This window comes from Rhipicephalus microplus, chromosome 9 (assembly GCF_043290135.1).
Source record: "Rhipicephalus microplus isolate Deutch F79 chromosome 9, USDA_Rmic, whole genome shotgun sequence".
Classification (NCBI taxonomy): Eukaryota; Metazoa; Arthropoda; class Arachnida; order Ixodida; family Ixodidae; genus Rhipicephalus; species Rhipicephalus microplus.
In genome coordinates this window covers 8,722,946-8,750,785 of record NC_134708.1, presented here as the reverse complement: position 1 = coordinate 8,750,785, position 27,840 = coordinate 8,722,946, and the positions used below count along the sequence as shown (strand labels likewise).

At 41.9% G+C, this 27,840-nt stretch overlaps 1 protein-coding gene across 7 annotated transcripts in view; it reads left to right on the top strand.

Moving 5' to 3' along the window:
• The window catches only part of LOC119163436 (adenosylhomocysteinase-like 1), a 281,699-nt gene extending 254,308 nt beyond the window's left edge, over positions 1-27,391 (top strand). For all 7 annotated transcript variants that reach the window (XM_075873070.1, XM_037415431.2, XM_075873072.1 and 4 more), the window contains 12 exons: positions 2,104-2,351; positions 4,396-4,467; positions 4,553-4,583; positions 5,782-5,876; positions 6,780-6,956; positions 14,237-14,283; positions 15,269-15,421; positions 18,051-18,216; positions 18,350-18,448; positions 19,237-19,384; positions 20,151-20,271; positions 22,160-27,391. In XM_075873070.1, coding sequence (XP_075729185.1) covers positions 2,104-2,351; positions 4,396-4,467; positions 4,553-4,583; positions 5,782-5,876; positions 6,780-6,956; positions 14,237-14,283; positions 15,269-15,421; positions 18,051-18,216; positions 18,350-18,448; positions 19,237-19,384; positions 20,151-20,271; positions 22,160-22,166 — 1,364 coding nt within the window. In that variant the 3' untranslated portion in view covers positions 22,167-27,391. The remainder of the gene's footprint in view (positions 1-2,103; positions 2,352-4,395; positions 4,468-4,552; positions 4,584-5,781; positions 5,877-6,779; positions 6,957-14,236; positions 14,284-15,268; positions 15,422-18,050; positions 18,217-18,349; positions 18,449-19,236; positions 19,385-20,150; positions 20,272-22,159) is intronic.
• Positions 27,392-27,840: the final 449 nt, after the last annotated feature.

Genomic DNA, 27,840 nt, shown 5'->3' with positions numbered 1-27,840 from the left:
AAGCCGTTCGTCGCGACGGAAGAAGGGTGACGTTTCGTTTCCGGAGTCATGTAACTCGTGTAATCACTTCATGTAATCAGTTCAAGTAATTCGTTTAATCAACCTATGTAATCAATTCATGGCCGATCCCTTTGAGTGGGTATGAGCCATATTTGGAGGCATCATGATCATCATCATCATCGTAGCTGCGCCCCAAGCGGTCGTCATGAAGCCAGACGGGAGGCGCAAGAGCATTCCAAAGGAAGACGTGATGGTGAAGTCGGCGTTGTCGCTGCGCTTCGAAAGTGTGCCGGAGGTGCTCGCGAGAAGCCAATGTACGTCCTTTTGTGAGGAATAACTGTCAGCGCGAAAGTATGCGGGTAGATTAGAACTCGGGCCTCTGGCTACGCGTTGTGGTAAGATTTAGGTTTTTCTTTTGCTTGTTTGTTTGTTAGGGATAGCAAACTAGGCCCTCAAGAGCCGGTGTAAGTGACTGCGTCATCGCCTCCGACACTTCACACGGAGCGTGCGGAATGCTTGCAACTCTTCTCCGTTGTTACATTCGGAGATATCGGAGTCCTACGCCTGTTGTGCTATGCTTTCGACGGTCCTTCATGAGCTTACCTGTGTATGCGAGGGTGACAAAGTAAGAATGCCATGATATTGCACTTTTTCTTACTGCTGATAGTTATTAACTATGGAATGTAGGGCAGGCTGTAATATGACTAAATAGTTCAATTATGAAGAAGGGTACTTGTATGGTCAAATATATTCAATATTCTATTGGATTTGTTCAGATTAGAGAAGCTTTTACGACGTGTACCATGGTTCGTCCGCATGTCACAAGCACAAAATGCTGAATACCCTTTTCAGGAAAGTGCAATGTTGCACACATCAGCTATGACGTTGCTGTCGTACTGTTTGTCTTCTTGTGCAAGCAGCCGGCCTCCAGTGATGTTTAGCAAAAGCACATTCACAGATCCACTTTCCAATGCTGTTGCCTTTACTGCAGCAAACTACTTCAGACATTTACATCGTGCATGCTTTTGCAAAGAAAAGACATAAGAATCAGATTACTAATGTAGTCTCTGCATTCTTGGATTGCTGAAGAGGGCATGCTTATTCAGATGCAACTATTTCTCTGCATCGACTTGCATGGCATACTCTTTGCGCCTTGTCAGGTGTGTAACATCAACCGATATGACCTGAGTGTATCCATTGTAATGGTTTTGAACCATTTTTTTAAGCTCAAAGGTGCTGCTCTTCAGACTGAAATTGAATGTTAGTGCAATGAATCATGCATAACCTTTAGCTGATATTTATTTTGGGAAAATGCAGTTATGTACCAAATTTCTCTCCTACATTTCCTCATTTTGTTAATTATTTTAATTAACCACCAACAAAGCTTCCGTGCTTTCATGCAGTTTGTCAGTTCCAACTTGGTTCCTAAACAAGACAAGCATGCGACCCAAATTGCAGTTTAGATGCATGACTATTGCCTTTTTAACTTTGTTTAAAACAGTTCCCTAAACATACTTACTTGAAGTATGTATTTCTGATAGCTTTAGTCAGACTAGTGGAAAGAAAATTTTGATGCTACTTCACTTGCAAAACCTATAGACCAAGTTTTTAAAGTTATACAAGGCTAGTGGTAGTGCCACAGAAGAAAGCAGCTTTTAGCATGAGCCAAAAAGCTAGAAGTGTGAATTTGTGCACACAATGTTTTAAGCAGAATTCTTCATGCACAATGTTACTTCAGTAACATTTTGCATACCATCTGCCATATCGTTGCACTCCACTGCGATTATACACTTATGTTGTTCGCAGAAATTATTTTACTGTAGCTATTACTTTTGACCGCCTTTCTTCTATTTCTCAGTGCAAAAATTGTCTTTCATATTATGTATACTATGCATCCATTAGTGGGTCAGTAAAGTACATCAGAGTTAATTAAAAAATGAGCTGGTTGAATTTGTTTTGATAATTTGGACAAAATATGCCTGTGCAAAAAGGCATAAAGGCAGGTTCACTTTGTCTCAATAAGTTCAGTCTACCCATAATTTGCCCAGTAGCAGTCAGTCAACAGTGCATTAATAGTCATTCTTTGTCTTCTGGTTTGCGCAGCTTCGTACACAGACACGAGCTCGGACGATGAAGGCGTCTCGCCCCGCGAGAAAGTCCAGAAGAACTCCAAGGGCTTCAGCGACTTCTGTGTCAAAAACATCTCCCAGGCAGCGTTCGGGCGACGCGAGATCGAGATTGCTGAGCAAGAGATGCCAGGCATCATGGCTCTGCGCAAGCGGGCTGAGCAGGACAAGCCGCTCCAGGGTGCCAAGATTGTCGGCTGCACACACATCAATGCGCAGACTGCCGTGAGTGTGGCTCTCGGTTTTTATTATGTGGAGCATTATATGTTGAATAAATTGGCAATGCAGAAGCTGCAGAATCGGCGACAAAGCTAGCTAGTGGAAAATGGGTGGTGTAAGTGCACCATGCACTTTGCTTGCACTTTGCTTAATTCATTTGCACCATGCATTTCAGAAGCAGTTCCGGAGTCGAGCTCATAGGTCCCTGTTTCTGCCTTGAGCATTGACGTGGCACTTCCGTCATAACTGTGAGATCAAATAATGAAAGATAAATGTGAATGCCGTGAGAATGGCAGAAGGGTGAGGAGGGAAGCAGAGTACCACACGGGACTGAAGTGACACCAGTGTTTGCTGTATGCACCACGGAATTACACGCATTCAGGTCGTTGAAGCTGAAGCTTATCACCGCTACCACCGAGGCACATGCGCAATTCCAACATGCGCTCAGCTCTGCTCAAATTTCACATCAAGAAGTATTGCAGGTATAGGTGTTTTTTTTAGGGGCAGTATTAAAAAAAAGGCATTTTTGAAGCTCGAATTGTCGAACATAGAATCTCCAATTATGTAAGGTACAACATTCAAACTATTTTATGGTGCCATATCATTATGCATAGGCACATGCAGGGTTTCCCGTTAGAGGAGGCAAAGTTTCGACGCAGTAACCCCCACCCCTCCGTTGGTCAGATTTGAAACGAAACGAGCTTTGCAGTGTATGCACAATGAAAATGATGCAAAGGCGTGCTACTCATAACGGTTTGCTTTTGGTTTTTGGCTTTTTGGGTGGTTTTCTGTGCCATTATTGTCAAAAATATGCATGGTCATAACCTGTCACTTTAAAAAATGATGAGGGTGTTCTCGTTGAGTACAGGTACGAGGCATAGAAACCATCGTGAGGGCACAACTAAACACAACACACAGAAAAAAGACAGACGAGGACAAGTGTTCTCGTCTGTCTGTGTTTACTTGCCCCCTCACGATGGTTTCTATGTCAAAGCATCAACTTGCCCAACAGTCAACTCTTTTGAGGTATGGGGCAGATGACTATGTGCCCCCCCTCAGGTGATTTTTGGAGGGGGGAGTGTCACTCCTTCCTGCCCCCCTACTGCTCACAACTGTGCGATGATGCGTACATATACATTATAACAATAACTTATTTAAAAAAGTGTATAGTTTATATGAAACTTGCTGTTTGTACTTGTGTAATACTGGCCCTGACTCATATTTGCTGGTATTGAACTGTTGGCTATTCATCTTATAATGGTCTAACAAAACAATGGATGTCTGCTATTATATCGCTATCTCACTCCAATAACTTCTCTGCATGCTTTGAAGGCTGTGGTTAGAAAAATTGGGCACATATCGCTTCTCTCGTTACTAGAAATGATTGATCAATATTAACAAAGCATTGGGAGTGATATGCCAAAGCTATGCTTTAACAAGCTAGCATTAAATTAGTTCTGCGAAATGCCATAAACGCCACATTTACTGTGAGGTAGGACTTTGAAAGTTCAGCAAAATCCCATAATATAAGGCAAGTTCCATCTTTTCTGAAGTTTCTGAAGTAATGTGTTCTAGCATCTCTTTTTGTTTGTGTATGTATGGGTGTTACTAGTTTGTCATTAGGTGCAGGTTTTACTAAATGATGAAGGTATGAAAGTGTCAACATTCCAGAATTAGTTGGTCCTTTCTACGCCTAGTTCAAATACAAATAACAAAAGCAATAGTGTGCAGACAGGGCATAATTAATACAAAGCCAGCAGTCCCATAGCTAGGTAGCGCGGGTTGTTTCTAGGCTTTAGCTAGGTGATGCTAAGTTGTTTTTACGTTGATTCTCAGTGCAGAGAGGCTCAAGTTAAGTCACATGCATTCATAAGCATGACACGAGTATCCAAACTCAGTTGCATAAGTAAGCTGTTGAGTAAAGGGTTGATTTTATAAACGGAGCTGTCACCTTAAATTTGTGTGTCCACACCCCTGATTTTTTTTGTCTCTTGCTAATTTTAATTGAAAGCCTTCATTTTGCAAAACTGAGAGACCCTCCTCACTGCAGGTACTTATCGAAACACTGGTCGCACTTGGCGCAAGTGTGAGGTGGGCTCCATGCAACATCTACTCTACCCAGGTGAGGGCACATTCAACATACTCAAATAAATATTAGGCATTACTCTGACTGCATTGTTCTCAGCACGCTCTTTGTTTTTCCTCAGAATGAAGTTGCAGCTGCTCTTGCTGAAGCAGGTAAGTCAAGAGAAAAACATTTGCTGCCCACGCACAAAACTTCTCCATCTTTCAAAACAGGAGAAAAGAAGGTGTGCTTAACGGCGAGGGCAGTGACACAAACTAGTGAGACGTTCATCAGTTGCGAACTTTAGCAGCTTTTTGCCGACTACCAAGGTTACAAGCTGATAAACATCCTCTGTGTTTACTGTTAGAAGTTGGTGTGCATTCTGTCGTGTTCCCTTGTACTGAGTAACCCTCTCTGTTCCCATCTTTGGTAGTTTTCGTTTCTTCTATTTCTATCCCACAGTGCCGCATGAAATTAACCTGCCAGCAATGTGCTACACAATTAAAGTTCGGTCCAAAGGCTGTCTTTTTTTCACCTCTGGTGAACGATCTGTGGCTTGTCCTAACCATTTTGCATTGCTCATTTTTATTCAAGATACCAGTAAATGTATGGCATCAGTACCACACTGATAAGTTGAGCCGGAAATCACATCAAAGGTTACTATACTCATCAGCCCAGTAACACACTGACCCACTAACACGCTAAAACATGCTATGAAAGAGTAGAAGGAGAGGTTTAACACGAGGTGGATGATCGAAGTTCATCATCTGACTGTGTGCTTTTTTTAAGTGGTGCCAATCATATAAATAATGTAGTCTTTTTATCGGAAGCCATCTGTGTTTCTTTGTTGATGAAGAGGTTGGTTTTTCTCATTGCGCTCATTTGCTGCCGCATGCTGGGGCAGCTGCATGTAACAACATAATGTGTCAGCACATTTTAACCCCTGTATAGGAGACATGCCCCGTGCAACAATTCTTGTATTTTATATGAGGTGTCTCTTATAATTAGGATAACACGTATGCATTTTCTTATCAATCTCTATTTCAACGTAGGCACATTTGTCTCTTTTATGCCCATTTGTCTCTTAGATCAGTGCCTCTTATAGAAAGGTTTGACTGTGTTAGATTTTTTTTTTTGTAAAATGTTTAGAGACGTGCTATTTTTTTCTTGTTATAAAATGAAAGTGGGTCACCAATGGCTTCTATAGGAGCCCCTCGGGATGTAGAACATGCACAGTATTTGTAAAAACATATTGTATGTGTATGATTGCCACCTTGGCTCAAGTACCAAGCACACTAGCCATTCATGGTCTTCTGCTTCACTGTATATTTGGTTGACCAAAATAGTGCTCTTTCTGTAATTATTTTTCAGACATATCTGTTTTTGCCTGGAAGGGCGAATCTGAGGACGACTTCTGGTGGTGCATAGACAGATGTGTTCATTCAGAAAACTGGCAGCCAAACATGGTAAGGCATCTCTCTCTTCGCATGTTTTCTATGTTTGTGATTCATTGGATATATTGCCTTACAATAAAAAATAATTATAAAATGAGAATCACATGTTTTTTAATTTTTCTGAATCATTGGATTCATTACCTTATGCGACAAAAATTAAGACCCTCAAAGTGCTGTACTGTATATCCCTATATTCCTGTTTTAAGGCCGTCACATTGCAGCATAAGTGAGCAATGTAATGAGCTGTAGTTAATACCTCTAAACCGCCCTGAAGACATGCTTGTGCTGCAGTAGCATCGCTGTTCAACATAAGTGCATCCACAGAACATTTCTTGCTTGCAGGTTTGCGCACTATGGCTTGTAGTAAGAGCATTAAGGCAATTGACGTAATTTTCAGGTAGTATGAGTATTAGAGGTGATGACGTGATAGCAATGTCAGTGTACTTTATTTCACATTGGTCGTGTAATGGATGCAATTTTGTTTAGTTTGTTAAAAGCTCTTATGAATGATATATGAATACCTTTGGTGTATTCTCATTTAATATAAACTTTGAAATAAGGAGTTACATAAAGTTTTCAATAGCAATTCAAAAAATGATTTATTCAACACAAGCCTGTGCGTTCAGAATGAAGTGCACCCTAAGAAACCCAGATAGTTGACATTACGAAATCTCTTTTCTACGACGTCCCTCATAATCATACTGCAGTTGCAGGATGTACAACACCAACAATTATTATTGTTCTCATCAATATAATTTTCTCAATCTTTCTTGGCCTCTGTGAGGCTTGATGTTTATAAGCGACGAGACATAATGCAGCTCTAATGTTCACCGTAACTGTGGGTTCACAACTTCAGAAGCACGATTACAGTGTGATCGGTGTTTCTCATCGGGTTCTCATCTGTACCTCGCCCAGATTTTGGATGATGGTGGTGATGCGACTCACCTTATGCTCAAGAAGTATCCGGCCATGTTCAAGCTGATCAAGGGCATCGTTGAGGAGAGTGTGACAGGCGTGCACCGCCTGTACCAGCTCTCAAAGTCCGGCAGGCTCACTGTGCCGGCCATGAACGTCAACGACTCTGTCACCAAGGCGAGCAAGCATTACTCCCTTAGTTTTTGAAAGTTTATTTCTAGCACTAGTGTAACATGTATTTGTGCTACCATCAGATTATGCTTGGCAAGCGAGAAAATGTGCATACGGAAAAAATCCGAGTAGCAATGCTACCTTGAAATTCCTGCAGCAAACGTCGTGCCATCATAGATATTGATGGTATCGAGTAGGTCATTTATGAGTAGTTCTTAATTGGTAAAAATTATGTACACTCACTGTGTAATAAAGTACATAACATACTAAGTTTCAAAAAATTTCATTTTGCCTATGTTGTCAAAATGCAACAAATACTCTGGAAATTCATGATGTCACGCACAGACATTTTGGCACAACACTATTTAAAAGTGATACTTTGACCTTCATTCTCTCCTCTAATAAAAAATTAACATCGGTGCTCTCAGAGTATCATTAATCAATCTAAACTCGGTCATAGATTCACTCTTGTGTTCTTTAACTTAGTAATGCCATGAAGAAAAGAGGAACAAAATGTTCACTATAATTTCTAGAAGTGGAAAGAAAGAAAAATACTGAAATGAAATTTGAGCTATTGGGTAGTTTGGGTAGTAATTAGTCAAACTATACATGAATAAAATGCTATTACCCCGCAGGGGCGCCTGTGAAAGCAGGCGTTTGGTGTGTAGCGACACCATTGACCCGAGCCAACGGGGAGTTACGACTCCCTCCCACGCCTAGCCGTGCGTGTGCCGTGCCCGGGGAAAAGGGGATCCTGGGGGTTGAGCCGACGCCGGGTGATTGAACCTTTAAGGCCCCCCGGCAGAGGCAACACACCCCTTTGGCCCCGGCTTCACGTAGACGGCACCCCTGGGCTGACCCACCCAGGGGAAATCGGCAGTCGCCTTTTCCTATCTCTCTCTCCCCCTCACCTTCATCTTTTCTCCTCTTTAAATCTATCCTGTCTTCTAATTTCTTCTGTTACTTCCCCAATTTCATGGGCGGCTTGGGTTAACCTTGTGCAACTAGCCAACCTTAGCCTACGCGCATTAGGTTATCGTAGGGGTGTACGGCTGGCGTCTGCATGTTTCGTATTGCATGAATCTTGTAGCGTCCCCTCGTTGGGCTCCGTGGTGGGTGGCCGCCATAGTTACTGAATCACATTCCTCTATCATGCATAAAAGCTTTCCACTTCTCAATGATCGTGCCGCTTCAAAGCGCGTACGCACCGAATAATTTTCCTTTCTCAGCCGACCCAAAGAAGTATTCCCTCGTTGTCATGTACACAGTGAGAAGCCCAACAAAACAGCCAGAACAGTGTCCCGTTCATAGTATCGCGGTCCCTGACAGCCACATTAGGTGATGGCTACAAAGTTACAAAAATGGCTAGTGGCGACCTTCTTTTAGAATTCCGTGAAAAAACACAATTTGACAAACTAAAGAACCTTGCAACATTCGGCGACATTCCCATCAGCGTAACACCTCATCGATCCATGAACTCTGCACGTGGAGTTGTTTCTAACACAGATCTCCTTGACCTGAAGGAGGCTGAACTCCTCGAGGGCTGAAAAGAACAGAATGTGACCAATGTGAAGCGAATCGTCATTCGAAGGAACAATCAGGAAACCCCCACGAAACACTTGGTACTGACCGCTGCCACCAGTGAACTACCACAAACAATAGATACTGGCTATACAAAGACACCGATCAGACCCTACATACCGAACCCCCGCCGATGTTACCAGTGTCAAAGGTTCGGCCATGGCTCTCAGAGCTGTAGTGGTCGACCCACTTGTGCCAAATGCGGTGCCCAAGGCCACATCTCTGACAAATGTAATGAAACCCTATATTGTGTAAACTGTGACAGAGACCACGCGTCATATTCACGTTCTTGTCCACAGTGGAAAAAAGAAAAAGGCATTATTACACTGAAGATTCTCGAAAATATTTCCTTCAAGGAAGCACGCCGAAGGTGTTCGGCTTTTCACGGCACAACTTACGCTGATGCGGCGCGTCAGGGGGCAGCGTCGCATCACCCTCCGCCACTACCTAGGCCCACGCAAAGTGAGCCATCGGGTTTGGTGGCCGCCCCCATGGTGGAAGCAGCCAAGCCTGCTCCACCTACCAAGCCAGAGACTCAGGCGACTCCAAGGTCGTCGGGTCGATCGACCACGTCTCACCAGGCGAGGTCGCAAATGCGCAACAGCAGCTCGCGTACGCGGGCGTCCAGTGCTTCACGTGAGGCAATGAACTCAAACACGGTACCTCAAGTGCCAGAAATGCGGTGTGGCTTCCTAGAGCGCGCTAAAAGAACCAAGAAACCAATAACAGGGCCCGAGGACGGCCCTGCTACTTAAGTTACAACTTCCCACTTGAACAGCCACTTCATTTCGGTACACACAGCGCCACTTTCTATCAAATATGGAAACACAGATTGTACAATGGAATGTCAGAGGCCTTCTCACAAACCTCGACGATGTCCAAGAACTTCTACACATTCACCCACCAAAAGTGCTGTGTGTACAGGAAACACACTTAAAATCTAAATACACCAACTTTCTACGCAGTTACATTATTTTCCGAAAGGACCGTGATGATGCCGTGGCATCATCTGGAGGTGTAGCTGTTATAGTTAAACAAGGTTTAGCATGTAAACACTTGCAACTCCAAACGCATCTTGAGGCAGTGGCTGTTCGAGTGGTGCTTCTAAGCAAACTCGTCACCATTTGCTCTATATACATACCTCCACATTTTTAACTACACAAACATGAATTCCAGTCCTTGATAGATGAACTTCCCGAACCCTATCTTGTTCTAGGGGACTTTAATGCACATAACAGGCAATGGGGCGACTCTCGTTGTGACGCCCGAGGTCAACTGATGGAACAGTTTCTTCTCTCTTCAAGCGCGTGTCTCCTGAATCGAAAAGAACCAACCTATTATAACCTTGCTAACAATACCTACAATACCTATTCCTCAATAGACCTAAGCATAGTATCTCCATCGCTTGTGCCTCTACTTCACTGGAAAGTCATCACTAATCCCTACGGAAGTGACCATTTTCCCATAGTTTTCAGCACACCTACATCAACTGAATGCCCGCCGCAGGTTCCGAAATGGCTATTAAGCAAAGCCAACTGGGAACAGTTCTATACCATCACTCATTTAAACTGGCGCGACATATGCACTTTAAGGATTGATGCAGCTGTCGACTACTTTACAGCGTCTCTGATTGATGCAGCAACAAAAAGCATACCACAAACGAATGGACACCCTGGAAAAGGACGTGTGCCATGGTGGAACTCAAAGTGCCGAAATGCACGCAGGCAGCAAAACAAAGCATGGAAGTTGCTTCGGAACTCACCGACAGCCGTAAATCTTGCCACTTTTGAGAAAATGAAGTCTCAGGCCAGGAGAACGCATCGGCAGGCCAGAAGAGAAAGCTGGCACAAGTTTTTATCGGGGATTAATTCATATGCCCAAGAGGCTAAAGTCTGGAACATGGTTGGTAGAGTAGCAGGAAGACAAGTGCATTTACTGCCACTCGTAAACACACAGGGTGACAGCCTGGAAGATCAGGCGAACGTCCTAGGTGCACACTTCGAGCAGGTCTCTAGCTCGTCACACTATACTGAAGCTTTTCAAAGATATAAAGCAAAAATAGAAAAGCAGAAACTGGAATACAAGTGTACAAAATACGAGGCATACAACCAACTTTTCAACTTAGCTGGGCTACAAACATCACTAAACTCCTGCAGTAATTCTGCCCCAGGCCACGACCATGTCATGTATGAAAAGTTGAAAAACCTGCCGCTTGAAACGCGAAAAACTTTACTCTCCCTATACAATGCTATCTGGCTTTATGGCACCATACCTACTCCCTGGAAAGAGGCCATTGTTATTCCTATTTTGAAACAGGGCAAGGACCCTTCCTCAGTTTCAAGTTATAGGCCAATTGCACTAACGAGCTGCTTTTGTAAAATTTTTGAAAAAGTGATAAACCGCCGACTTTTATATTTCCTTGAAACACACAATCTGCTTGACCAATACCAATGTGGGTTTCGAGAGGGTAGATCCACCACCGACCATCTGGTGCGTATCGAGGCACAGATTCGAGACGCCTTCATCCACAAACAATACTTTCTTTCTGTGTTTCTCGATATCGAGAAGGCTTACGACACAACATGGGGTTTTGGCATATTAAGAGACTTGTCTCACCTGGGTGTCCGCGGTAGAATGCTTTCCATAATCGAGAGTTACTTGTCCAATCGGACATTCTGTGTGCGTGTGGGAAGTGTTCTCTCCCAAACATTTGTTCAAGAAACGGGAGTACCGCAAGGTGGTGTACTTAGTTGTACACTTTTTATTATCAAAATGAATTCCTTGCACCTGTCCATCCCCCGCAATATGTTCTATTGTACATATGTCGATAACGTCCAGCTTGGCTTTAAGTCATGCAACCTGGCAATGTGTGAATGGCAGGTTCAGCTAGCTTTGAACAAGGTCTCTAAATGGGCAGAAGAAAATGGATTCCGACTGAACCCACAAAAAAGCACATGTGTCTTGTTTTCCCGAAAGAGAGGTATGCACTCAGAACCTGACATTCAATTGAATGGTCAACGTCTGTCTGTTAATGCCGAGCATAAATTCTTAGGCCTAATTTTGGACCACAAGCTGACCTTCATACCGCAAATTAAGTATCTAAAAACAAAATGTATAAAAGCCATGAGTGTTCTGAAAGTGTTGTTACGTACTACGTGGGGTAGCGACAGGCAATGTCTCATGAATTTGTATAGGAGCCTCATTCGCACACGCTTAAATTATGGGGCCGTTGTTTATCAATCTGCGACTCAAAGTGCTTTGAATATGCTGGATCCCGTGCACCATTTGGCCATCCGCTTTTCTACGGCTGCTTTTCGCACCTGCCCTGTAGAAAGCCTTTACGTTGAGTCAAATGAATGGTCGCTTCATCTACAAAGAACTTGCATGTCCTTTGTATATTTTCTTAAGATGAAAGCAGACAAGAAGCACCCCTCATACTCCACTATTAATGATTTGTCGAGCTCTATTCTGTTTCAAAACAGGCCTTCGATGAGGCAGCCCTTCTCAGTTTGCCTGAAGGGTCTAGCTGAGGAAAACTGGAGTGTCACTTGAACACAGTTTAATGGCTCCTGTAGCATACCCGCCACCGTGGCAGTGGCAGACTATAGACTGCGATGTGTCTTTTCTAGAAGTTACAAAACATGTACCTATTGCCCATATCCGAACATACTTCCTAGAACTTCAACACAAATACAAACGTCCCGAGTTCTTTACAGATGCCTCCAAGTCTAACTCCTCTGTGTCCTACGCTGCTGTCGATCCATCCTTTTCGGATGCTGGTCCTCTACATCCAGGCACAAGTATCTTCACAGCGGAAGCTTATGCGATACTTGTGGTGGCTAAACACATCAAGCAACTACAAAAACAAAAAAGCAGTAATTTATGCGGACTTCCTCAGTGTGATAACGGCTCTACACACTCCTAAAAAACAAAAAAAACCCAGTCCTTGTCTCACTTTACTCCATTTTGTGCACACTCTACACACTCAAACAACATGTTGTAGTCTGCTGGGGGCCAGGGCACCGTCAGATCCAAGGCAACATGAGGGCGGATCAGCTCGCTGCATCCGTCCACAAAAGCACTGCCCCTACACCCATATCAATCCCGGTCCTTGATCTTAAGCCGTCTCTCAAACGAAACCTCAGGGACTACTGGCTGAGCAAGTGGGATAGACACACACAAAACAAACTACACATTATTAAGCCACATCTTGGTCATTGGCTGCCAGTATCAAAATTGCGTCATACAGAGGTAATACTAACGAGGCTCAGGATAGGACACACATACACGACACATATCTTTTGTCCGGTGGCGATCCACCATTGTGTGACGGATGTGGTGAAGCATTAACAGTCCTTCACATGTTAATCCAGTGCAAACACTTAGAAACTCTAAGAAAACGTTTTCGATTACCCTACCGACAACATATACCTTTACACCCTGCAATGTTCGTCGGTAGGGAACTGCTTTTTAGCCATAAATCATTGTTAGCGTTTTTAAAAGAAATTCATAGTTTTCATATCATATACCCGGGCATTCCGTAGCACGACCTCTGCAGAGAGGTTTTTGCTGCGGTGGCTACACAAGAAAGCACTTGCCTCGCAACCCTTGGACACAAGGGCGCTGATGAGGCACTTGTGCTAGTGCCAAATATTTTTACATGTTTCTATTATCAAAACCTTTGTCACCCTTTCTACTATGCATATCACGTCACTGTCATGTTTTTAATACTTATGTTTTTACCCGCATTATCGAGAGGAATTTTAAGGCCCCTATACAGCCACGCAACATATCATTGTCCACATCACTATACTCATTGAAATGGTGCTCTTTGGCCATCAATTGGCCCTTGCGCTATAAAGCGCCACACATCATCGTCATCATCATCATAAAATGCTATTACAGCATATTACAAATGGCATAGGGATATGCATTCTGTTTCTCGTGCTAAAGATCGGCATTTCGTATGACAAGTATAACATTATAGGGAAAAGTTACATTTAGCGGAGGAGCTCACGTGTAATTACGTAGTTTAAAAAGTAATTATTTTAATTGATACACCTATTTCAGATAATTTTAATGTGGTTTGTTGGATATAAAAGAATTTCAAATCTAGTGACTGTAAAAATGTATTTTCAATTTAACACATCATTTTTTTATCATTTCTTTTCTAAGAAATAATTTTTCCAGGCTGATTGTAATCACGGTATTGTAAACTATCAACTAATGCTTCTAGTGTGGATGCTATTCGTATGTGTGCTGCTATATATAAAGCAAATTTGAACATACTCTACTTAAAATCTAACATGTGCCCACATTGTGATAAATTTGCATAAGCTCCTAATGCAAGAAAAACGTTTGCCCACTTATCATGCTGGTAGAATTAATGAATGTACTTCACTGCAATGTGTAATATTATATGTGATGCACATTCGATTCGTAGATATTGTGCTTTATTTTTTACTCTTAAATTTTCAAAAAAAATGTATTATACTATAAAAAAGGCCTGCTTTTTATACACACCATGACTTTTCTTCATCTGTATTTGCTTTATTAATATTTCAGCATATCAACATGATTTCATCACATTTGCAAAATGCTCTGCAATAGGAGTCTTCCTATTAATTTGAAACCTGTATTCTGGCAGTTCAGGTCATTGTGCTACGTATTTATTCAATTCTTTGTTGCCCTGTTTTTTTATGCAGACAAAGTTCGACAACCTATACAGCTGCAGAGAATCCATCCTTGATGCGTAAGCACATTTTCTTCATTTTTATATGAATAGTATAACATTACCATAGGTGGAGAGTTTTCATATTCCCAGAGTGTGCAGTGCTCCTGACTTGCTCTTTCACATTTCTCTCTCTCTCTCCACACACACACACACACGCACGCACGCGCACGCACACACATAGAGAGAGAGACCTATCAAGCGTACGCATAGATTGCGTACTTATTTTGCACAAGGGCTGCATTTTTCATCATCCTGTGACTTCATTCTCTGTGCACCACGGTGCCAGTCTCCTACTTGTAACTGCCCCATGTTCAAAATTTTAGAAGCTTGAAAGCAAAGGAATGGACATAAACAGTCCTCTGTAGAATAGCTGCAAGACATGATGACCAACACTTTGTTGGTGGTGGATGGCAGCCTAAGCCAAGTTCTAAAAAAGATATCCCTAGCCCGCACCAGGAGAGGGCTCAGCGTCCCAATGAGGCAGCTCAAAAGAGGCTTGAGCCCGCCAGCGCCCCCCCCCCCCCCCTCCTCTCCATATTCTCCGCCTATGAATACCACAGACTATTATGGACGATACTTTGGGTACAAGCCCCGGAACCTTGTTTTAAAGAAAGTGTTGCAGCATATTAAGGTCTGTCAAAATTTCTTGCTGGCTGCATTAGACGATTCCTTGAGATCGTGTCTTGAAAAGAAAATCGCAGAGCTTCCAAACAAAAACGAGTTTATCTGCAGTATAGCGAGAGAAATCTGGAAAAATTCATAAATATTGGTGATCTAAAAGCTAAGCTAAACTCACTCGAGTCACCTAACCGGTACAGATGTATGAGAATTATTTTACTTGCAGTTATTGAAAAAAATTCTGTGTTCCTTCATGTAAAACAGCATTTGTGACTTTAAAGCTGTTTCAAAAGTTCAGTATACAGCAAGCAGCCCAGTCCAGCTCCTTCTTTGAGCTGACAACCATGTGTTGCATTTTTCACATGGATGGCACCTACATTCGCAGGCTCAAGCGGTCCACCGATGTTATGTTTGGCGGCAAGCAGGTGCTGGTGTGTGGTTATGGTGAAGTTGGCAAGGGCTGCTGCTCTGCCCTGAAGGGCATGGGCGCCATCGTGTACGTCACCGAGATCGATCCCATCTGTGCCTTGCAAGCCTGGTCAGTGCACTCTTCTTTTGTTATTGAAAGACACTTGTTTAGAACGTAAGCATTTAGCAGCCAAAGTGCGTTGGCAGTCTGCTTGGTTGAAGATATCACATGTTTTTGCAGTACAACTCAACACAGGCAGAAAACAACATACACACATACACAGCAATGACATTCAATGGAAAATATTTTATGTGTACGTGACCTATGTGAGCAGATAAAAAGAAAATAATAATGGTGATCTATAAAGATGCCGAACAAAGACCCAAATCTAAATGTGTATGTTTACCATGAATACCCACGTATGATACGAACCCGAATATAATACGAGGTCAAATTTTTAGGGAATGCAGGATTAAAAATATATATTTATTTACCCAATTATACTACAAAACATAAAAGGTCTGAGATAACATTTATAGAACACTGACCCAATGTTTCAGTTGCTGTCGTCTTCAACTGCACTTCCCTCGAACGTTTCTGTTCAACAAATCGTTACACAGGTACTCATCTTCTGTGTCATTTAGGGCGTTAAAGATGTTGCACATCTTGAAAAAATGGCACTCAAGGTCCTCTGGGATGCTGAAGCATCCACAATTTGTTTGCATGGCGTGGCTGGTGATGCCCCTTTCAGCTGGCCGGCCGGCGGGGCTGCAGGCTCACCTGTGTGCATCCACTCCGCATAACAACGCCTAACCACATCCTTTAATGGTTTATTCACCCAAACATCGAGAGGTTGCAGTCAAGACGTCATCCCACCCAGGTTCACGGCAAGTTCCGTGCCGCAGCCGCGCAAGATCTTCTCTGTTGTATGGGTAAATGGCAGTTAAACCCATCCAGCACCAGGATGAATGGAAAAGACAGCAGAGCACCAAGCCATCTACACCAGACAGACTTTATCCAGTCCAGTCAAGGACAAGATCCTCGTTCATCTAGCCTTTATCGTGACATCTCACGATGACATTCTTCAGCAGCTCCTCATTTTTTGGCATTGTCTTGCGCTTAATGATGATGTAGGGTGGGAACTTGTGGCCATCCGACGTGCACGATAACGTGACTGTGACATGCGTTTTCTCATTGCTGATGGTATGAACACATTTCTTTTGAGCCCTTCTCATGAACAGTAAGAGGCGATGGCATGTCCAGGTAAACTGGCGTTTGATCGGCATGACCGATTTGCCCCAACTGGAAGTTTTGCAAACGGCGCAACATAATAGACCTTATGCAAAACTGCTGCCATCTGTTGGCCATCGTGTGCATATCACCATGTTAGAGGCTCAGCGCACAGTCCACGTGTGTTTACGTATGTTTGTACGTAAGTCGTATCAATGTGAGGCGTGTATTGGCTGATAATTGCAATGCCGGCGTATTAGTGCGTCCCTTGCTGCACACAGAAACTCTGAATGCTGATGAAAGAAAAATGAGCCGTAAACTGTGCCCCTTGTTGTTTTTTCAAGCTGATGAACGCTCCGGCTAGTGCTATTGAAACACTTGTTTGCGTTCATCTTTGTATGCAAATAAGACGTGCAATAGCGATCAGAATTTGTACCCGTGTTCCCACAAATTGCTGCATGCTGAAGCAAGGCAGTTCTCGCAACGTCTTCGCTAACAACCGCTTTTATAACTCCCTACTCACTTTCAACTTGAAAGCAGCCATGTAGCTTCCATATAGCCCCATAAAATAACCGCAAAACGTACACAATGTACACTAATACGCCGCAGCACACACTTGCCACTTCGGCTTGGCTTCGCTTGAATTGGGGATCCGCCCGTTGGCAGTACGCATAATCCTTAAGAGATGGTGCCAGGCGGTAGTGTGCCATCATCATCAGTGGTTGGAAGGAGCAGATGGCACTTGGCTGCAATTTTCAAAGGGTTCGATAATTACTTGCAGAAAAAAAAATTGCATTTTTATTGGGCATTGTGGAAGGTACAAGAACTATGCCAGTGCGAGGGTTACACAAGTAAATGCGATATATGGAGAAAAAAAAGCCTCATATTATACGTCCCTTTCTACGGTGTGTGTGTGTGTATATACATACATTATGCGCACATGAAAATAAGCATACTTAGCTTAACATCAGCACTGTGTGCATGCGTGTTCTTCTCTGTCCAGATTTAAATATGCTGTTCGAACTTATGTTTTGAGATGTTTGATAAGCACTCGCTCAAAGTTCGTTTTTGGCACTTTAAACAAGAGCAAGAATTATGGAAGTTGCAAGGTCGTAAATGTTATGCACAAGACAATAATGCAATATGTGATGGTCTATCACCGATTCACCATGACCTGCTTTTCATTTTGCTATTCAAAAATATGTTGGACGGCTTGCTCATCTGCACGAGTTCAAGCCCCATTGTGACGAAAATATGACTTAAAGATACTGTACTAATTGTATTGCTTATTTTGAACATTTATATACTATTGCATCGCTCAAATGTTGACACTCACCACTTTTTTTCGTGTGAATTGTATGTATATTCTTTGCAGCGTACATCCATCATTATAATCTGTTGTAAAATTGACAATGGCATTTTTACATTTTTTAGTTTAGTGAAAGGGTGCAGTACACATTAGTGTCATTTAGTGCAAAGCAATGTTGCTTACAGGAGAGCGAAAACGCTTTTCTTCTGTGGTTTGCAGCATGGACGGCTTCCGTGTGGTGAAGATCAACGAAGTTGTTCGCAACATAGACATTCTCATCACTGCCACTGGTAACAAGAATGTTGTCCAGAGAGAACACATGGACAAGATGAAGAATAGCTGCATCGTCTGCAACATGGGACACTCCAACACTGAAATCGATGTGGTGCGTGCTCGGTTATATGTATCTCGTTATTGCATCGCTTTCCTCTTTCTTTCATTTTTTTTTTCTTACTCTCTCTGCCAGAGGCATTCTTCCCGTGCCCACAGTTTTAAACAAATGTTCTTTATGCCTGTAGCAAAGCCTGCGGACTCCCGAGCTGACTTGGGAGAAAGTTCGTTCTCAGGTGGACCACATCATCTGGCCAGATGGAAAGCGCATTGTGCTACTCGCTGAGGTGAGCTGCAGTACTCTGGGTGAACAAAAGCATTTGGAAATGTTGAGAATGGCGCCAGGTTGGTAGAACTTTGTGTCCAAGTTGCACAGCATGTTCTTCTCGACCTATACAGAGTTGGATGGGAGGTGATGTCGTGTTACAATGACATTACTCAAAAATTGCATTTTTTATGCAGATGGCAGTGATGTATGGAATCTTTTGTTTTTGGATCTGTATATATGAGAACCATTGGGAGATACAGGGCTCATTTTTTTGTTCGTTGAACAGACCCATAATTATTCCATTTTTTATCATATTAAATTCATTTGTAAATTGTTCAAAATGCAGAAATTACTTAGTAAATATTGCATAGTGAAAAATAATCATCTTTTTGTTTTGTGTCCAGAAAACTTCCATTAAAAATAAACCTGAAAAGACCAAGAAAATGTGTTTCGTTTAGACAGGATTACACTTTACTGAGAGATGAGCAGGGGTGTAGAACTCACCTATAGAACCAGTCATATTAGATGCAGTTTCATTTACTTAAGCAGCAATTCCATTTGAGATATTTGTTCACTGACAGGCTTCTGTAACTGAGTACGCATATCAATGTATTGAATAGAAAAGCACCTTTGACGAGCCCTGCTCTTTATGTTCTAAGCTGTGAGCGTTTTATGAGCCAAACAGTCATGATTACGTACGATATAAACTTCTGTTCAGCTGAGGTCATCGATAACCCTGTTTAGAGCGGTGTCATGTCTTTGTGTTAAACAGCTGTGCCAAGTGCTTTCACGTAACTCGCTGTGCAGGGACGTTTGGTGAACTTGAGCTGCTCCAGTATCCCCTCTTTTGTGGTGTCCATTACTGCGGCAACTCAAGCTTTGGCTCTGATCGAGCTCTACAACGCCCCTCATGGGCGCTACAAGAGCGACGTCTACCTGCTGCCCAAGAAGATGGGTGTGTCCCCTTCACTTTGTACTGTGATTCATAGTCATGTGTTGACTTCCATCTTACGAGGCTACACTAAGCAGCTGTACAGGAAAAAAGACTTCACCTGGTCGAGGCGTTACGGAACAATACTCCAGCTACTGTTTTAGTATTGCTTTTTCAATTCAATTTAGTTCACATATTTTGAAAGTGCCGATAAATTGCTGGGAGAATACTGCACACTAATAAAATCACTTCAGAGTTAAGAAATACAAAACAAACCTTGAGACACGGCAGCATTAAAAGAAGTAAGAAAAAAAACAGAAATCAGTCAGTACGCATAAAAGTCAACATCATTATGCATTTTAATTTTTTTTAGTCATTCATTATTTGAGTGTTATGTGTTATTTGCCAACTTCGGCAGGTTTCCTGTGTTAAGATTTCTGAAAAATGATCATTACTGTTCATCTGTATTCATAAACTTCTTCCTATTTTACTTCATTTGTTACGATACTCTGGAGGAGCATTATCACATTTTTACTACTATATGTGTCACTCGTGCTTACATCAGTCATGAGCTTCATTAATTAAGTGCGATTTTTACCATGATGGAATTTGTTTATTTGAACTTAGCTGACCATTAGAGGATTTTATTCTTAGTTTAGTATGGTTCAGCAAAATGTCCAATCACCCTTTTCAAGCCTAGTGTTGGTACTCGAATAGTAATGTAGCATGACTGCTGTGTGTTAACCTCACTCAACGAGCACATTTACATGTTAATAAAATCCAATTGCAGACGAGTACGTTGCCAGCCTCCACCTCCCGACATTTGATGCCCATCTGACTGAGCTGACTGACGACCAGGCTAAATACATGGGCCTCAACAAGGCTGGGCCTTTCAAGCCCAACTACTACAGGTGCACTTCTGCATATATTTGTGTTTCTTTGTTGCAAAGTATTGGTTGTGTAACAGTCGACCTTGGTGGTATAGTGGCGACTGTGCTCAAGAGCTGACCTGGAGGTCACAGGTTCGATCTTGATCACTGTGTTCGCATTTCAGTCGAAGCGTAATGCTAAAGACCCATGTACTGTGTGATGTAAGTGCACATTTAAGAACACCGGACAGTTGAAATCTTCGTAGCCTTCCTCTATGGCGTCTCTCATAATCGTACCGTGGTTTAGGGACATACTATAATGCCAGATATTACTATTGGTTGCGTATCTGTCGTTACATGTGAAATTGTGTGATTGGTGTAAAATACTGAAGCCTGCCAGTGTGTCCTCTGGTAATTTATCTTGACGGTCATACAGTGGAACCCCGATTACACGACTTTCATAGGACCACACAAAACCGTCGTATAATAATTGAAAAAGTAAAAATACAGGCAACGGCACGCAGCCTTGCTAAAAAAACAGGCACAAATCGCCTGAATGAGCCCACAACACGACCGTGTGCTTTTCCAAGGAACGTGGATTAAACTATTCTAGCCAATGGCAGCATTACTTGGCTGAGGCAGGTGCGAGAGAATTTTTATCTACAATTTTAAAAAATGGAATCCAACGTGCATTTTTCTCCTGATAAGTTGAATTTGAAAATAGCCTTCGCACGAAAATGAAACTTAAACTGGCTTGCCAACAGCCCCCCGTTAAGGAGTTAGACACAGTGTCATCGCCATCGCTTAATGGCAAAGAAACACGGTTTCACATGGTTGCGTATAAATGCCTTCGTGTTCGACAGAGGCATTGCAATTTGTTGACAAATGGAGTGCTACCAGTGATGTCCCGCTGTTGTAATGAACATTGACGCTGAGTGAAACTTATTTTGCACGGTGAAAATAGCTGCATCACGCCCTTTTCCGTGCTCAAGCTTGTGACTGTGGCTGCCACAAACCAAGGCAGCAGATCAGCTGTACAACGACCAGTAAACGTTTCCAACACAGACTGAAAACATGAAAATATCAGGATCTCAGAATTGAGCTCTTCAACCAGCTGAAGCTACTCTGAACAGAGCATCTCAAGGTAACAGCCCCGAGTACACACGCAATTGAGGCATATGCAGAAGTGCATGAACTGTCAGGAGAATAAATTTCCCATTCTAAGAAGACAGCCTGTCTCAATCTTTACTTTTCGAATAATCAATCGAGGGGAACGCAGGACCATAATTTGTACTTGCGAGGATTCTGTCAATGTTCGATGCGACTAATGATGGTTTTTCACTTCAAAATCTGAAAGTTGTTGCAAGATGCGGGGTTGGCATAAAACTGCATCTTATGAAGGTTTTTAATACAACAAGGTTGTATTATTGTTGGGTTTAATAATGGTTTAATAATTGTTTAATAATAATAATTGTTTAATACAACAAGGTTTTTAATACATAATACTTATGGGGATTTTGCCGGGACCAAACTGATCCATAGTAAAAAGTGGGTCGTCGTGTAACGGGGGACATATAATCAAAGTTACAGAGTAGTTGTAAAAATTTTTCCTTACCTTTTTTTTTTCTTCTTTCGTGTCTCAACGACTGTTTTGGTGCTGTGTAGGTTTTTTTCCAGAAACAATTAATTGAAGCACTACCTTCACCCTTATTTAGGTAGTGTAGTAGTGGGGCATTTTTGTGTAAAATTATTCTTGCTTTTTGTTTCTTAAGAACTAAAAGGCTGTAGAATAAAGTACTGCATTGAACAAGTTGGCATTGCATAATCATGGTAGTTTGTATCTTATAGTCTCCCTGTCGCTGCCGAGTTTCGTTAAGCTTTGATGATTGATATAGTGTTCTGTAATGCTTGTTTCTCCTTCTTTTTCTAGGTACTAAATGCCATGTCGTCATACAGTAGAGCAAGGGAACAGCCGAGCATTCCAGTGGGCACAGCCGGAACAAGGAAGGGAGGAAAGAAGCCTTGGAACGCACCTGACCGAAAAGGGGAAAACCGCATGTGTTGAAAAACGAATGCGAATGGAGTTTACAACCGTAATAAGATTGAGGGTAAAAGGGAGAAAGGGAATATTGGAACAGGTCAGCAAAAAGGAGAGGGAAGAAGTATGACTCAATACGTTCGTCCCTCTTGTAAATAGGCTAGATTCTCTCTGTCATTTAGTGCCTATTACGAGACAGCGAGATACACGTGGATCGATGACACTTCTCTCCCTCTTGTACATAAACGCTTATAGACTTTCTTAGTGCCTGTTCAAGATGGCGAGATCACTTTGCAGCTGATAATCCTAGTGGTCATACATAGAACATTTTAGGAATCGAGCACCGCACTTGTTTGGGATGTAGCCCAACCGGCACACGGTCAGACTGTCTTCACGTTTGCGTCCACTCCCCCCGAAACGAGGCTAGCCCCTCGTTTTACTTTTTTCTCTGGATTTCTGACGTGGGAAGCGCAAACATCCTCATTTATTTCATTTTTCTTAGACTTAGTGTAAGTTTTTGCTGCATCTGCCACACTCAAGACTTGAGAGATACGATTGCGGATAACAAGATACCAGTGTTGCCGACTGTGGCAGTCTCAGTATTGGCATTTTCTTCAAACGTCTCAGCACCCGTTTTTTTTTATGCCCCAATTCGTAGCTGATGGCACTGAATGGGTATTCTTTGTTCAACAGTAATTCACATGGATAATCCAGTTATCAACTACTACAAGCTTCTTTACTGCATACTAGGTGCGTTTGCGCAATCTTAGTCATATGGCATTACTGTTTTGCTTTAGAAGGTAGTGAGCTAATCGCTTTACCACTTATCAAATGTCTCCTTATCAGCGTTATTGCTAGCAGTAACTCTTGCAGCTTTTTGAATATTACTGGGGCAAACAAATCCTGGTTTGAAGTTTTTAGAGTTTACTACCAGTGTAGCGTCTTATTTCTTTGCATAAACTTTCATCTGTGCACTTGCTAGTCGTTGAAAAGTCAGTGTCCTTGGACTTGATCTTCATAATCAGTTGGTTAAGAAACATGATGGTGACTTGTACGGTACTACTGCTTAACCATTCTCAAACTTCTGAGGCGAAACTTGAAAACGTCACATTTATATTAAAATCACCTGAGATATTAAATGTGTGTAATTAACATCTATTGTCTATTTTGGAACAGTTTTATCGGCAATTTGATTCCTCGGGGAAGTGGCTTGAGTGAATGATAAGCGTTGGCTTCCGTGTGAAAAGGTTCCACGCCCAGTATCACTTCTTTCTTACTTTCCCATCAAGGGGCCTCAGTCAGGAAAGTTGCCATGACTTTATTGAGCACAGATCAACAAATTGTCTGCACATGGGGGTCATACGTCACAGCTGCCAAAATGTAGCCGAGCATTGTTGAATGTCGGTACCTGACAGATGCAGATACATAGTAAGTGGACACTTGCCAACCAGGCCAAAGGAGAACAAGTTATTGTAGCCTGTCGGCAAGTTCGTAGGCCGTCCCACAAGATATGATCGGCACAAATAAAGGTGGGCTTTGGCAGTATGATTAATTGTGCATCTGCTGCAGTCAACCTCCTGAAGAATTGGAACCACGTCCACTTGATTGTGTAGCTCCTTGTTGACACAGGCATTTATGAACGTGTGTCAAGTTTGAACACCTTGTAAGTCTGACTGACGAAATGATTTTCATGATCTGTTCTCTAGTTTTGCGTGATGTGCAGAACACAGTAGAAACGCATCATTTCAGTCCGCATTATTACAGGTTTGAAGAGAGCAGGAAAGTTCCCATCGGTTGAAATATTACCAACGGGAGGACAGAAACGCACATTTAGTGACATTCTAACGTAGTGGCCTGCCTGCCCGTAGTACGCTAGTGCCTTGGTATACAATTTTACAAATGTAGGGCCCTGATAATAATGGCTGTTCCCTCTGCTACTTAGTGCTCGAAATTCTTAGTGTTTCGTCCCCAAGTCTTGAAAAATTATGCTTAAATGAAGGTAAGCCAGTTTATCTGGCTGACCTTCTGAGCTTTGAGTTTGTTTTATTCACTAAGTTTATGCCCTGCATCTGAAGGCTTTCATCTTTCAAAGTTGTTCGCTACGGATTGGATTGTTGCGAGAACGTGGCGTAAGGCAACTAAAAAAATGAAGAAAAAAAAGACTGGTCAAGGGTCACTTGCTGCTTTTGAGGCTGGCTATTTAACCGCTGCCTAACATGCATGTAGCTCTTCTGAAAGTTTTACCAGTAGTGCATAAGACTGTCAAAAATTGATAGAGCTTTTCTGCTTCTAGTTTGGACAACCAAGCGTGTTTTGGTCTTAGTGTTTCGAAGAGCTGTAAAGGGAAGTATGCCCAAGCTTTTAGTTTTTTTTTTCACTGCTGCATTTATTTTTGTCCATGCCATTGTGGCACGATTACGTGACTTCACATTCTGGCAAAACATTTTTCAATGTACAAGTTGACAGATATTGCCACATCTGTTAGCAATTTGTCATTTTCAATTGCTTTTGTATACAACTTCACTACAGTGGCCAGAGCTTTGTATTGTAAAGGTCCCGATTGATCTATAGTGGCTGATGCCACGCTCGTTAGCAGCAATGTATAATCATGCTTTGCTATCTTGCTTCATTGAAATGTTATCTATGTTATCTTTATATACATGAATGCACTCGAAATAAGCACAACACAACATTCCCGCGTGACAGAAAAACAGTGCTGCTCTAAGGTCTTTGTCTCTGACACTTCTGCCGTGGTTTTATCCTGGAATACTTTGAAGGTGTAGCTGTGCTAGTACTGCTGCAAGCTTCAATTGTGTTTAGGTGAAGTAGCAAAACGAAACAAGGCACCAGCAAACTATTATTTGACACTTAATAACCAGTAACATTTATTTGTTAATCTTGCAGTGTAACATCCTCTTACCGGTCGCTGTCATTGCATCTTCTACACTTACTTCTTAAAGGTTTTGGTTATCAGTATGCAATATCTGTAGTCATTTCATGCATTAAAAATTATGTTTCTCTTAGTTGAACTTGTGTTTTGCAGAAAATTGATTTCTTTAATGCTTCCATTACCCTTTATTGATTAGATGTCCTAATGAGTAGGCACTTTGTTTGGAGATTCTCATGTTCACATTGCAATCAGGGCCACCTAGGATCACTTTTAAACTTCTTTTCTTTTACTTATTAACACAGACCTACTTTAAAGATTGCACAAGGGGCCCTTATTGCTGCCATTATGCGAGATCTGCCTTGTGTTGGAATGTGAAGTGTGTTGTGCTTCAGTGATTTTCTGATATGTCCTTATTGAAGTTGTATCGAATTGTATTTGCTTACCATTCCTGTCACCTAAGACACATTCATGGTATTCACATACTGTGAAATGGAATGGCATACTGTGAAATCTCTAAGAGAAAATCTTGCAGAAATTTGGTGTTTCTTGCGTTTTTTATTCCAATGAAGTTTCTGGCATTGTGAATTTAGTGCATTGGTTCAGTCTCTCTTTAATTTGCAGTGCGTCATCACTGAATGCTTCCTGTCTAAAACCTCCTGTGCTTATATTTTGAATGGCAATTGCAATTATTATCAACTCTTTTGTGGTGTCGAAACTTTACAGCATAGGAGACATACTAGACATACTAGCATTGTAAATCTAAATTACTGAAGATCAACTATAATAATATTGCTGCTATGCAAGTGTGTTCTGATTTTGTGCAAATACATCGATGGAAAGCATACAGTCTTGTTGCTCGTTACAATATTGCTTCTATATTCATTTACAAAAGCAGCAATGCAATTAGCCAGTAGCAAAGTTACAGTTGTATCTATAGCAGACTTGAATATGATGTAAATGTATCCTACAGAAATTTTCTTCCAAACTAATCTAAATAAGCAATGTGATGCTGCCCTGTCTGTACAATGAATGTTTCATGTAGAAGGGACAAGGCCTGCATCTAATTTCACTTCAAAATGGGTCTGATTGAAAACTCCATTTGCCTTAAGTTAAATGGTCTTACATTGCACAGAAATGCTAAGAAAATTCAAAACATGCGGTGGGTTAATGTGGGTAACATAAACTAGAGAACTGTGCGACAAGGCAGGTGCAGCTAAACTGTCTAGAATGTATCACATAATATTGATATGTGAAGGTAAAAGGCTGAAATGCCTTTTAGGCCAACAGGGCAATGTTTTTCAAGCTTTCTGTTACGGTTGAATAAGTTTGACGTTTTGAGCTCTTAATCAGTCTACCGGAGCCACGCGTCAACTGTTTCATTGTTAAATCTCAAAACACCACCCATGGTCTTTACAAACTAAGACGCCATGAGTCACTTGCCGCAACTAGGGCAAAATATTTGAGCTGCAATACCATGTTGAGTTAATGTGAGATCAGTACATGTACAAATGCTGTCTTCTGTAGCTGTATTGAGAAAGGTCTGCCATATAATCCTTAGCATATAATGGACTGTAATTCCATATGAAGTGGTAAATACGCACAGCCTCTGCGTTTAACGTTAATGCAAAACTTTGTATACACTGCTTTTTAGCTTTTTTGTACTATCATTTTGCATTTGCTATCCTTATAAAGATAGCTGCTTTGGTGCTTCACATTATTTTGTAGTTGTTGGTGCCATTGTCTGCAGCTTTTTTGTTGTTTTTTTTTTCCCACTTGGTGCGAGCATTTTTCTGGGAATGTTTCGGGAGGAATTGTGCTGGAAATGGGAGTTTAAGAGGAAATGCCTTTTTTGCTACTGTTTGTGTTTATTTTTCCCTGCTTTATGTGGGAAATCTTTCACAGAGACAATGACAGTTGTAGAGACCACAGGGCTTCTGCAGCTCACGAAGAGCTGTTGCTCAAAAGTTCTAGGTTGGTGTCGTACGGGGACAACATCTTGCGAAATGTTGGGAGCTCTTCTGCAGCAATTTGCTGATGAGAGATGTGAAAGAGATGATAAGGAGGACGGAAAGGAGATGCAGAATGTGGAACTTCACACAAACTCTTGTACACACTGTTTTGTTGCAGTTTTTGTTGTCTGGTTGCTCTGCTTACGCCTTTCTTTTTTTTTTTGTCCTGTGTATGTTTAACACTATATTGTTTTTTTGATAGTAAAATATTGTTTTTCAATGCGATTGTCTCTGGTTGTGTGTTCTTGTGCATTTTCTGCACAGACTTCAAAGTCTTCAAAGGACATCTGCTTGGGTATCGGAGGACATATGTCGACTGCGTAGATCTGTTGGCATTTGTTTTGCAGGTATGGTCTGAAGGGGTCTAATGACTGCCTATCTGATGAGTCTATATAATGACTGCATGTTTATGTGATCACTATTTTCACTATCAGGGGCAGCTCCAGCGACTCATTTCAGGGGGTCTGTCACTTTAAGTAACACCGGTGCAGGGGGACGGGATCCCGACTCTCTTGTTTTTAGTAGCACAAAACCCTCGTCATAGCATAAATATTTATAATGTATGCTCGGAATGGTCTTACTAATTTGTTGTAATTGGTGATAGGGGTTTGACGACAAGCACTGAAGAAAAAGGGTGGGGTGCCAACATAGGCGTCTGGAGAAGTAGGGGCGAT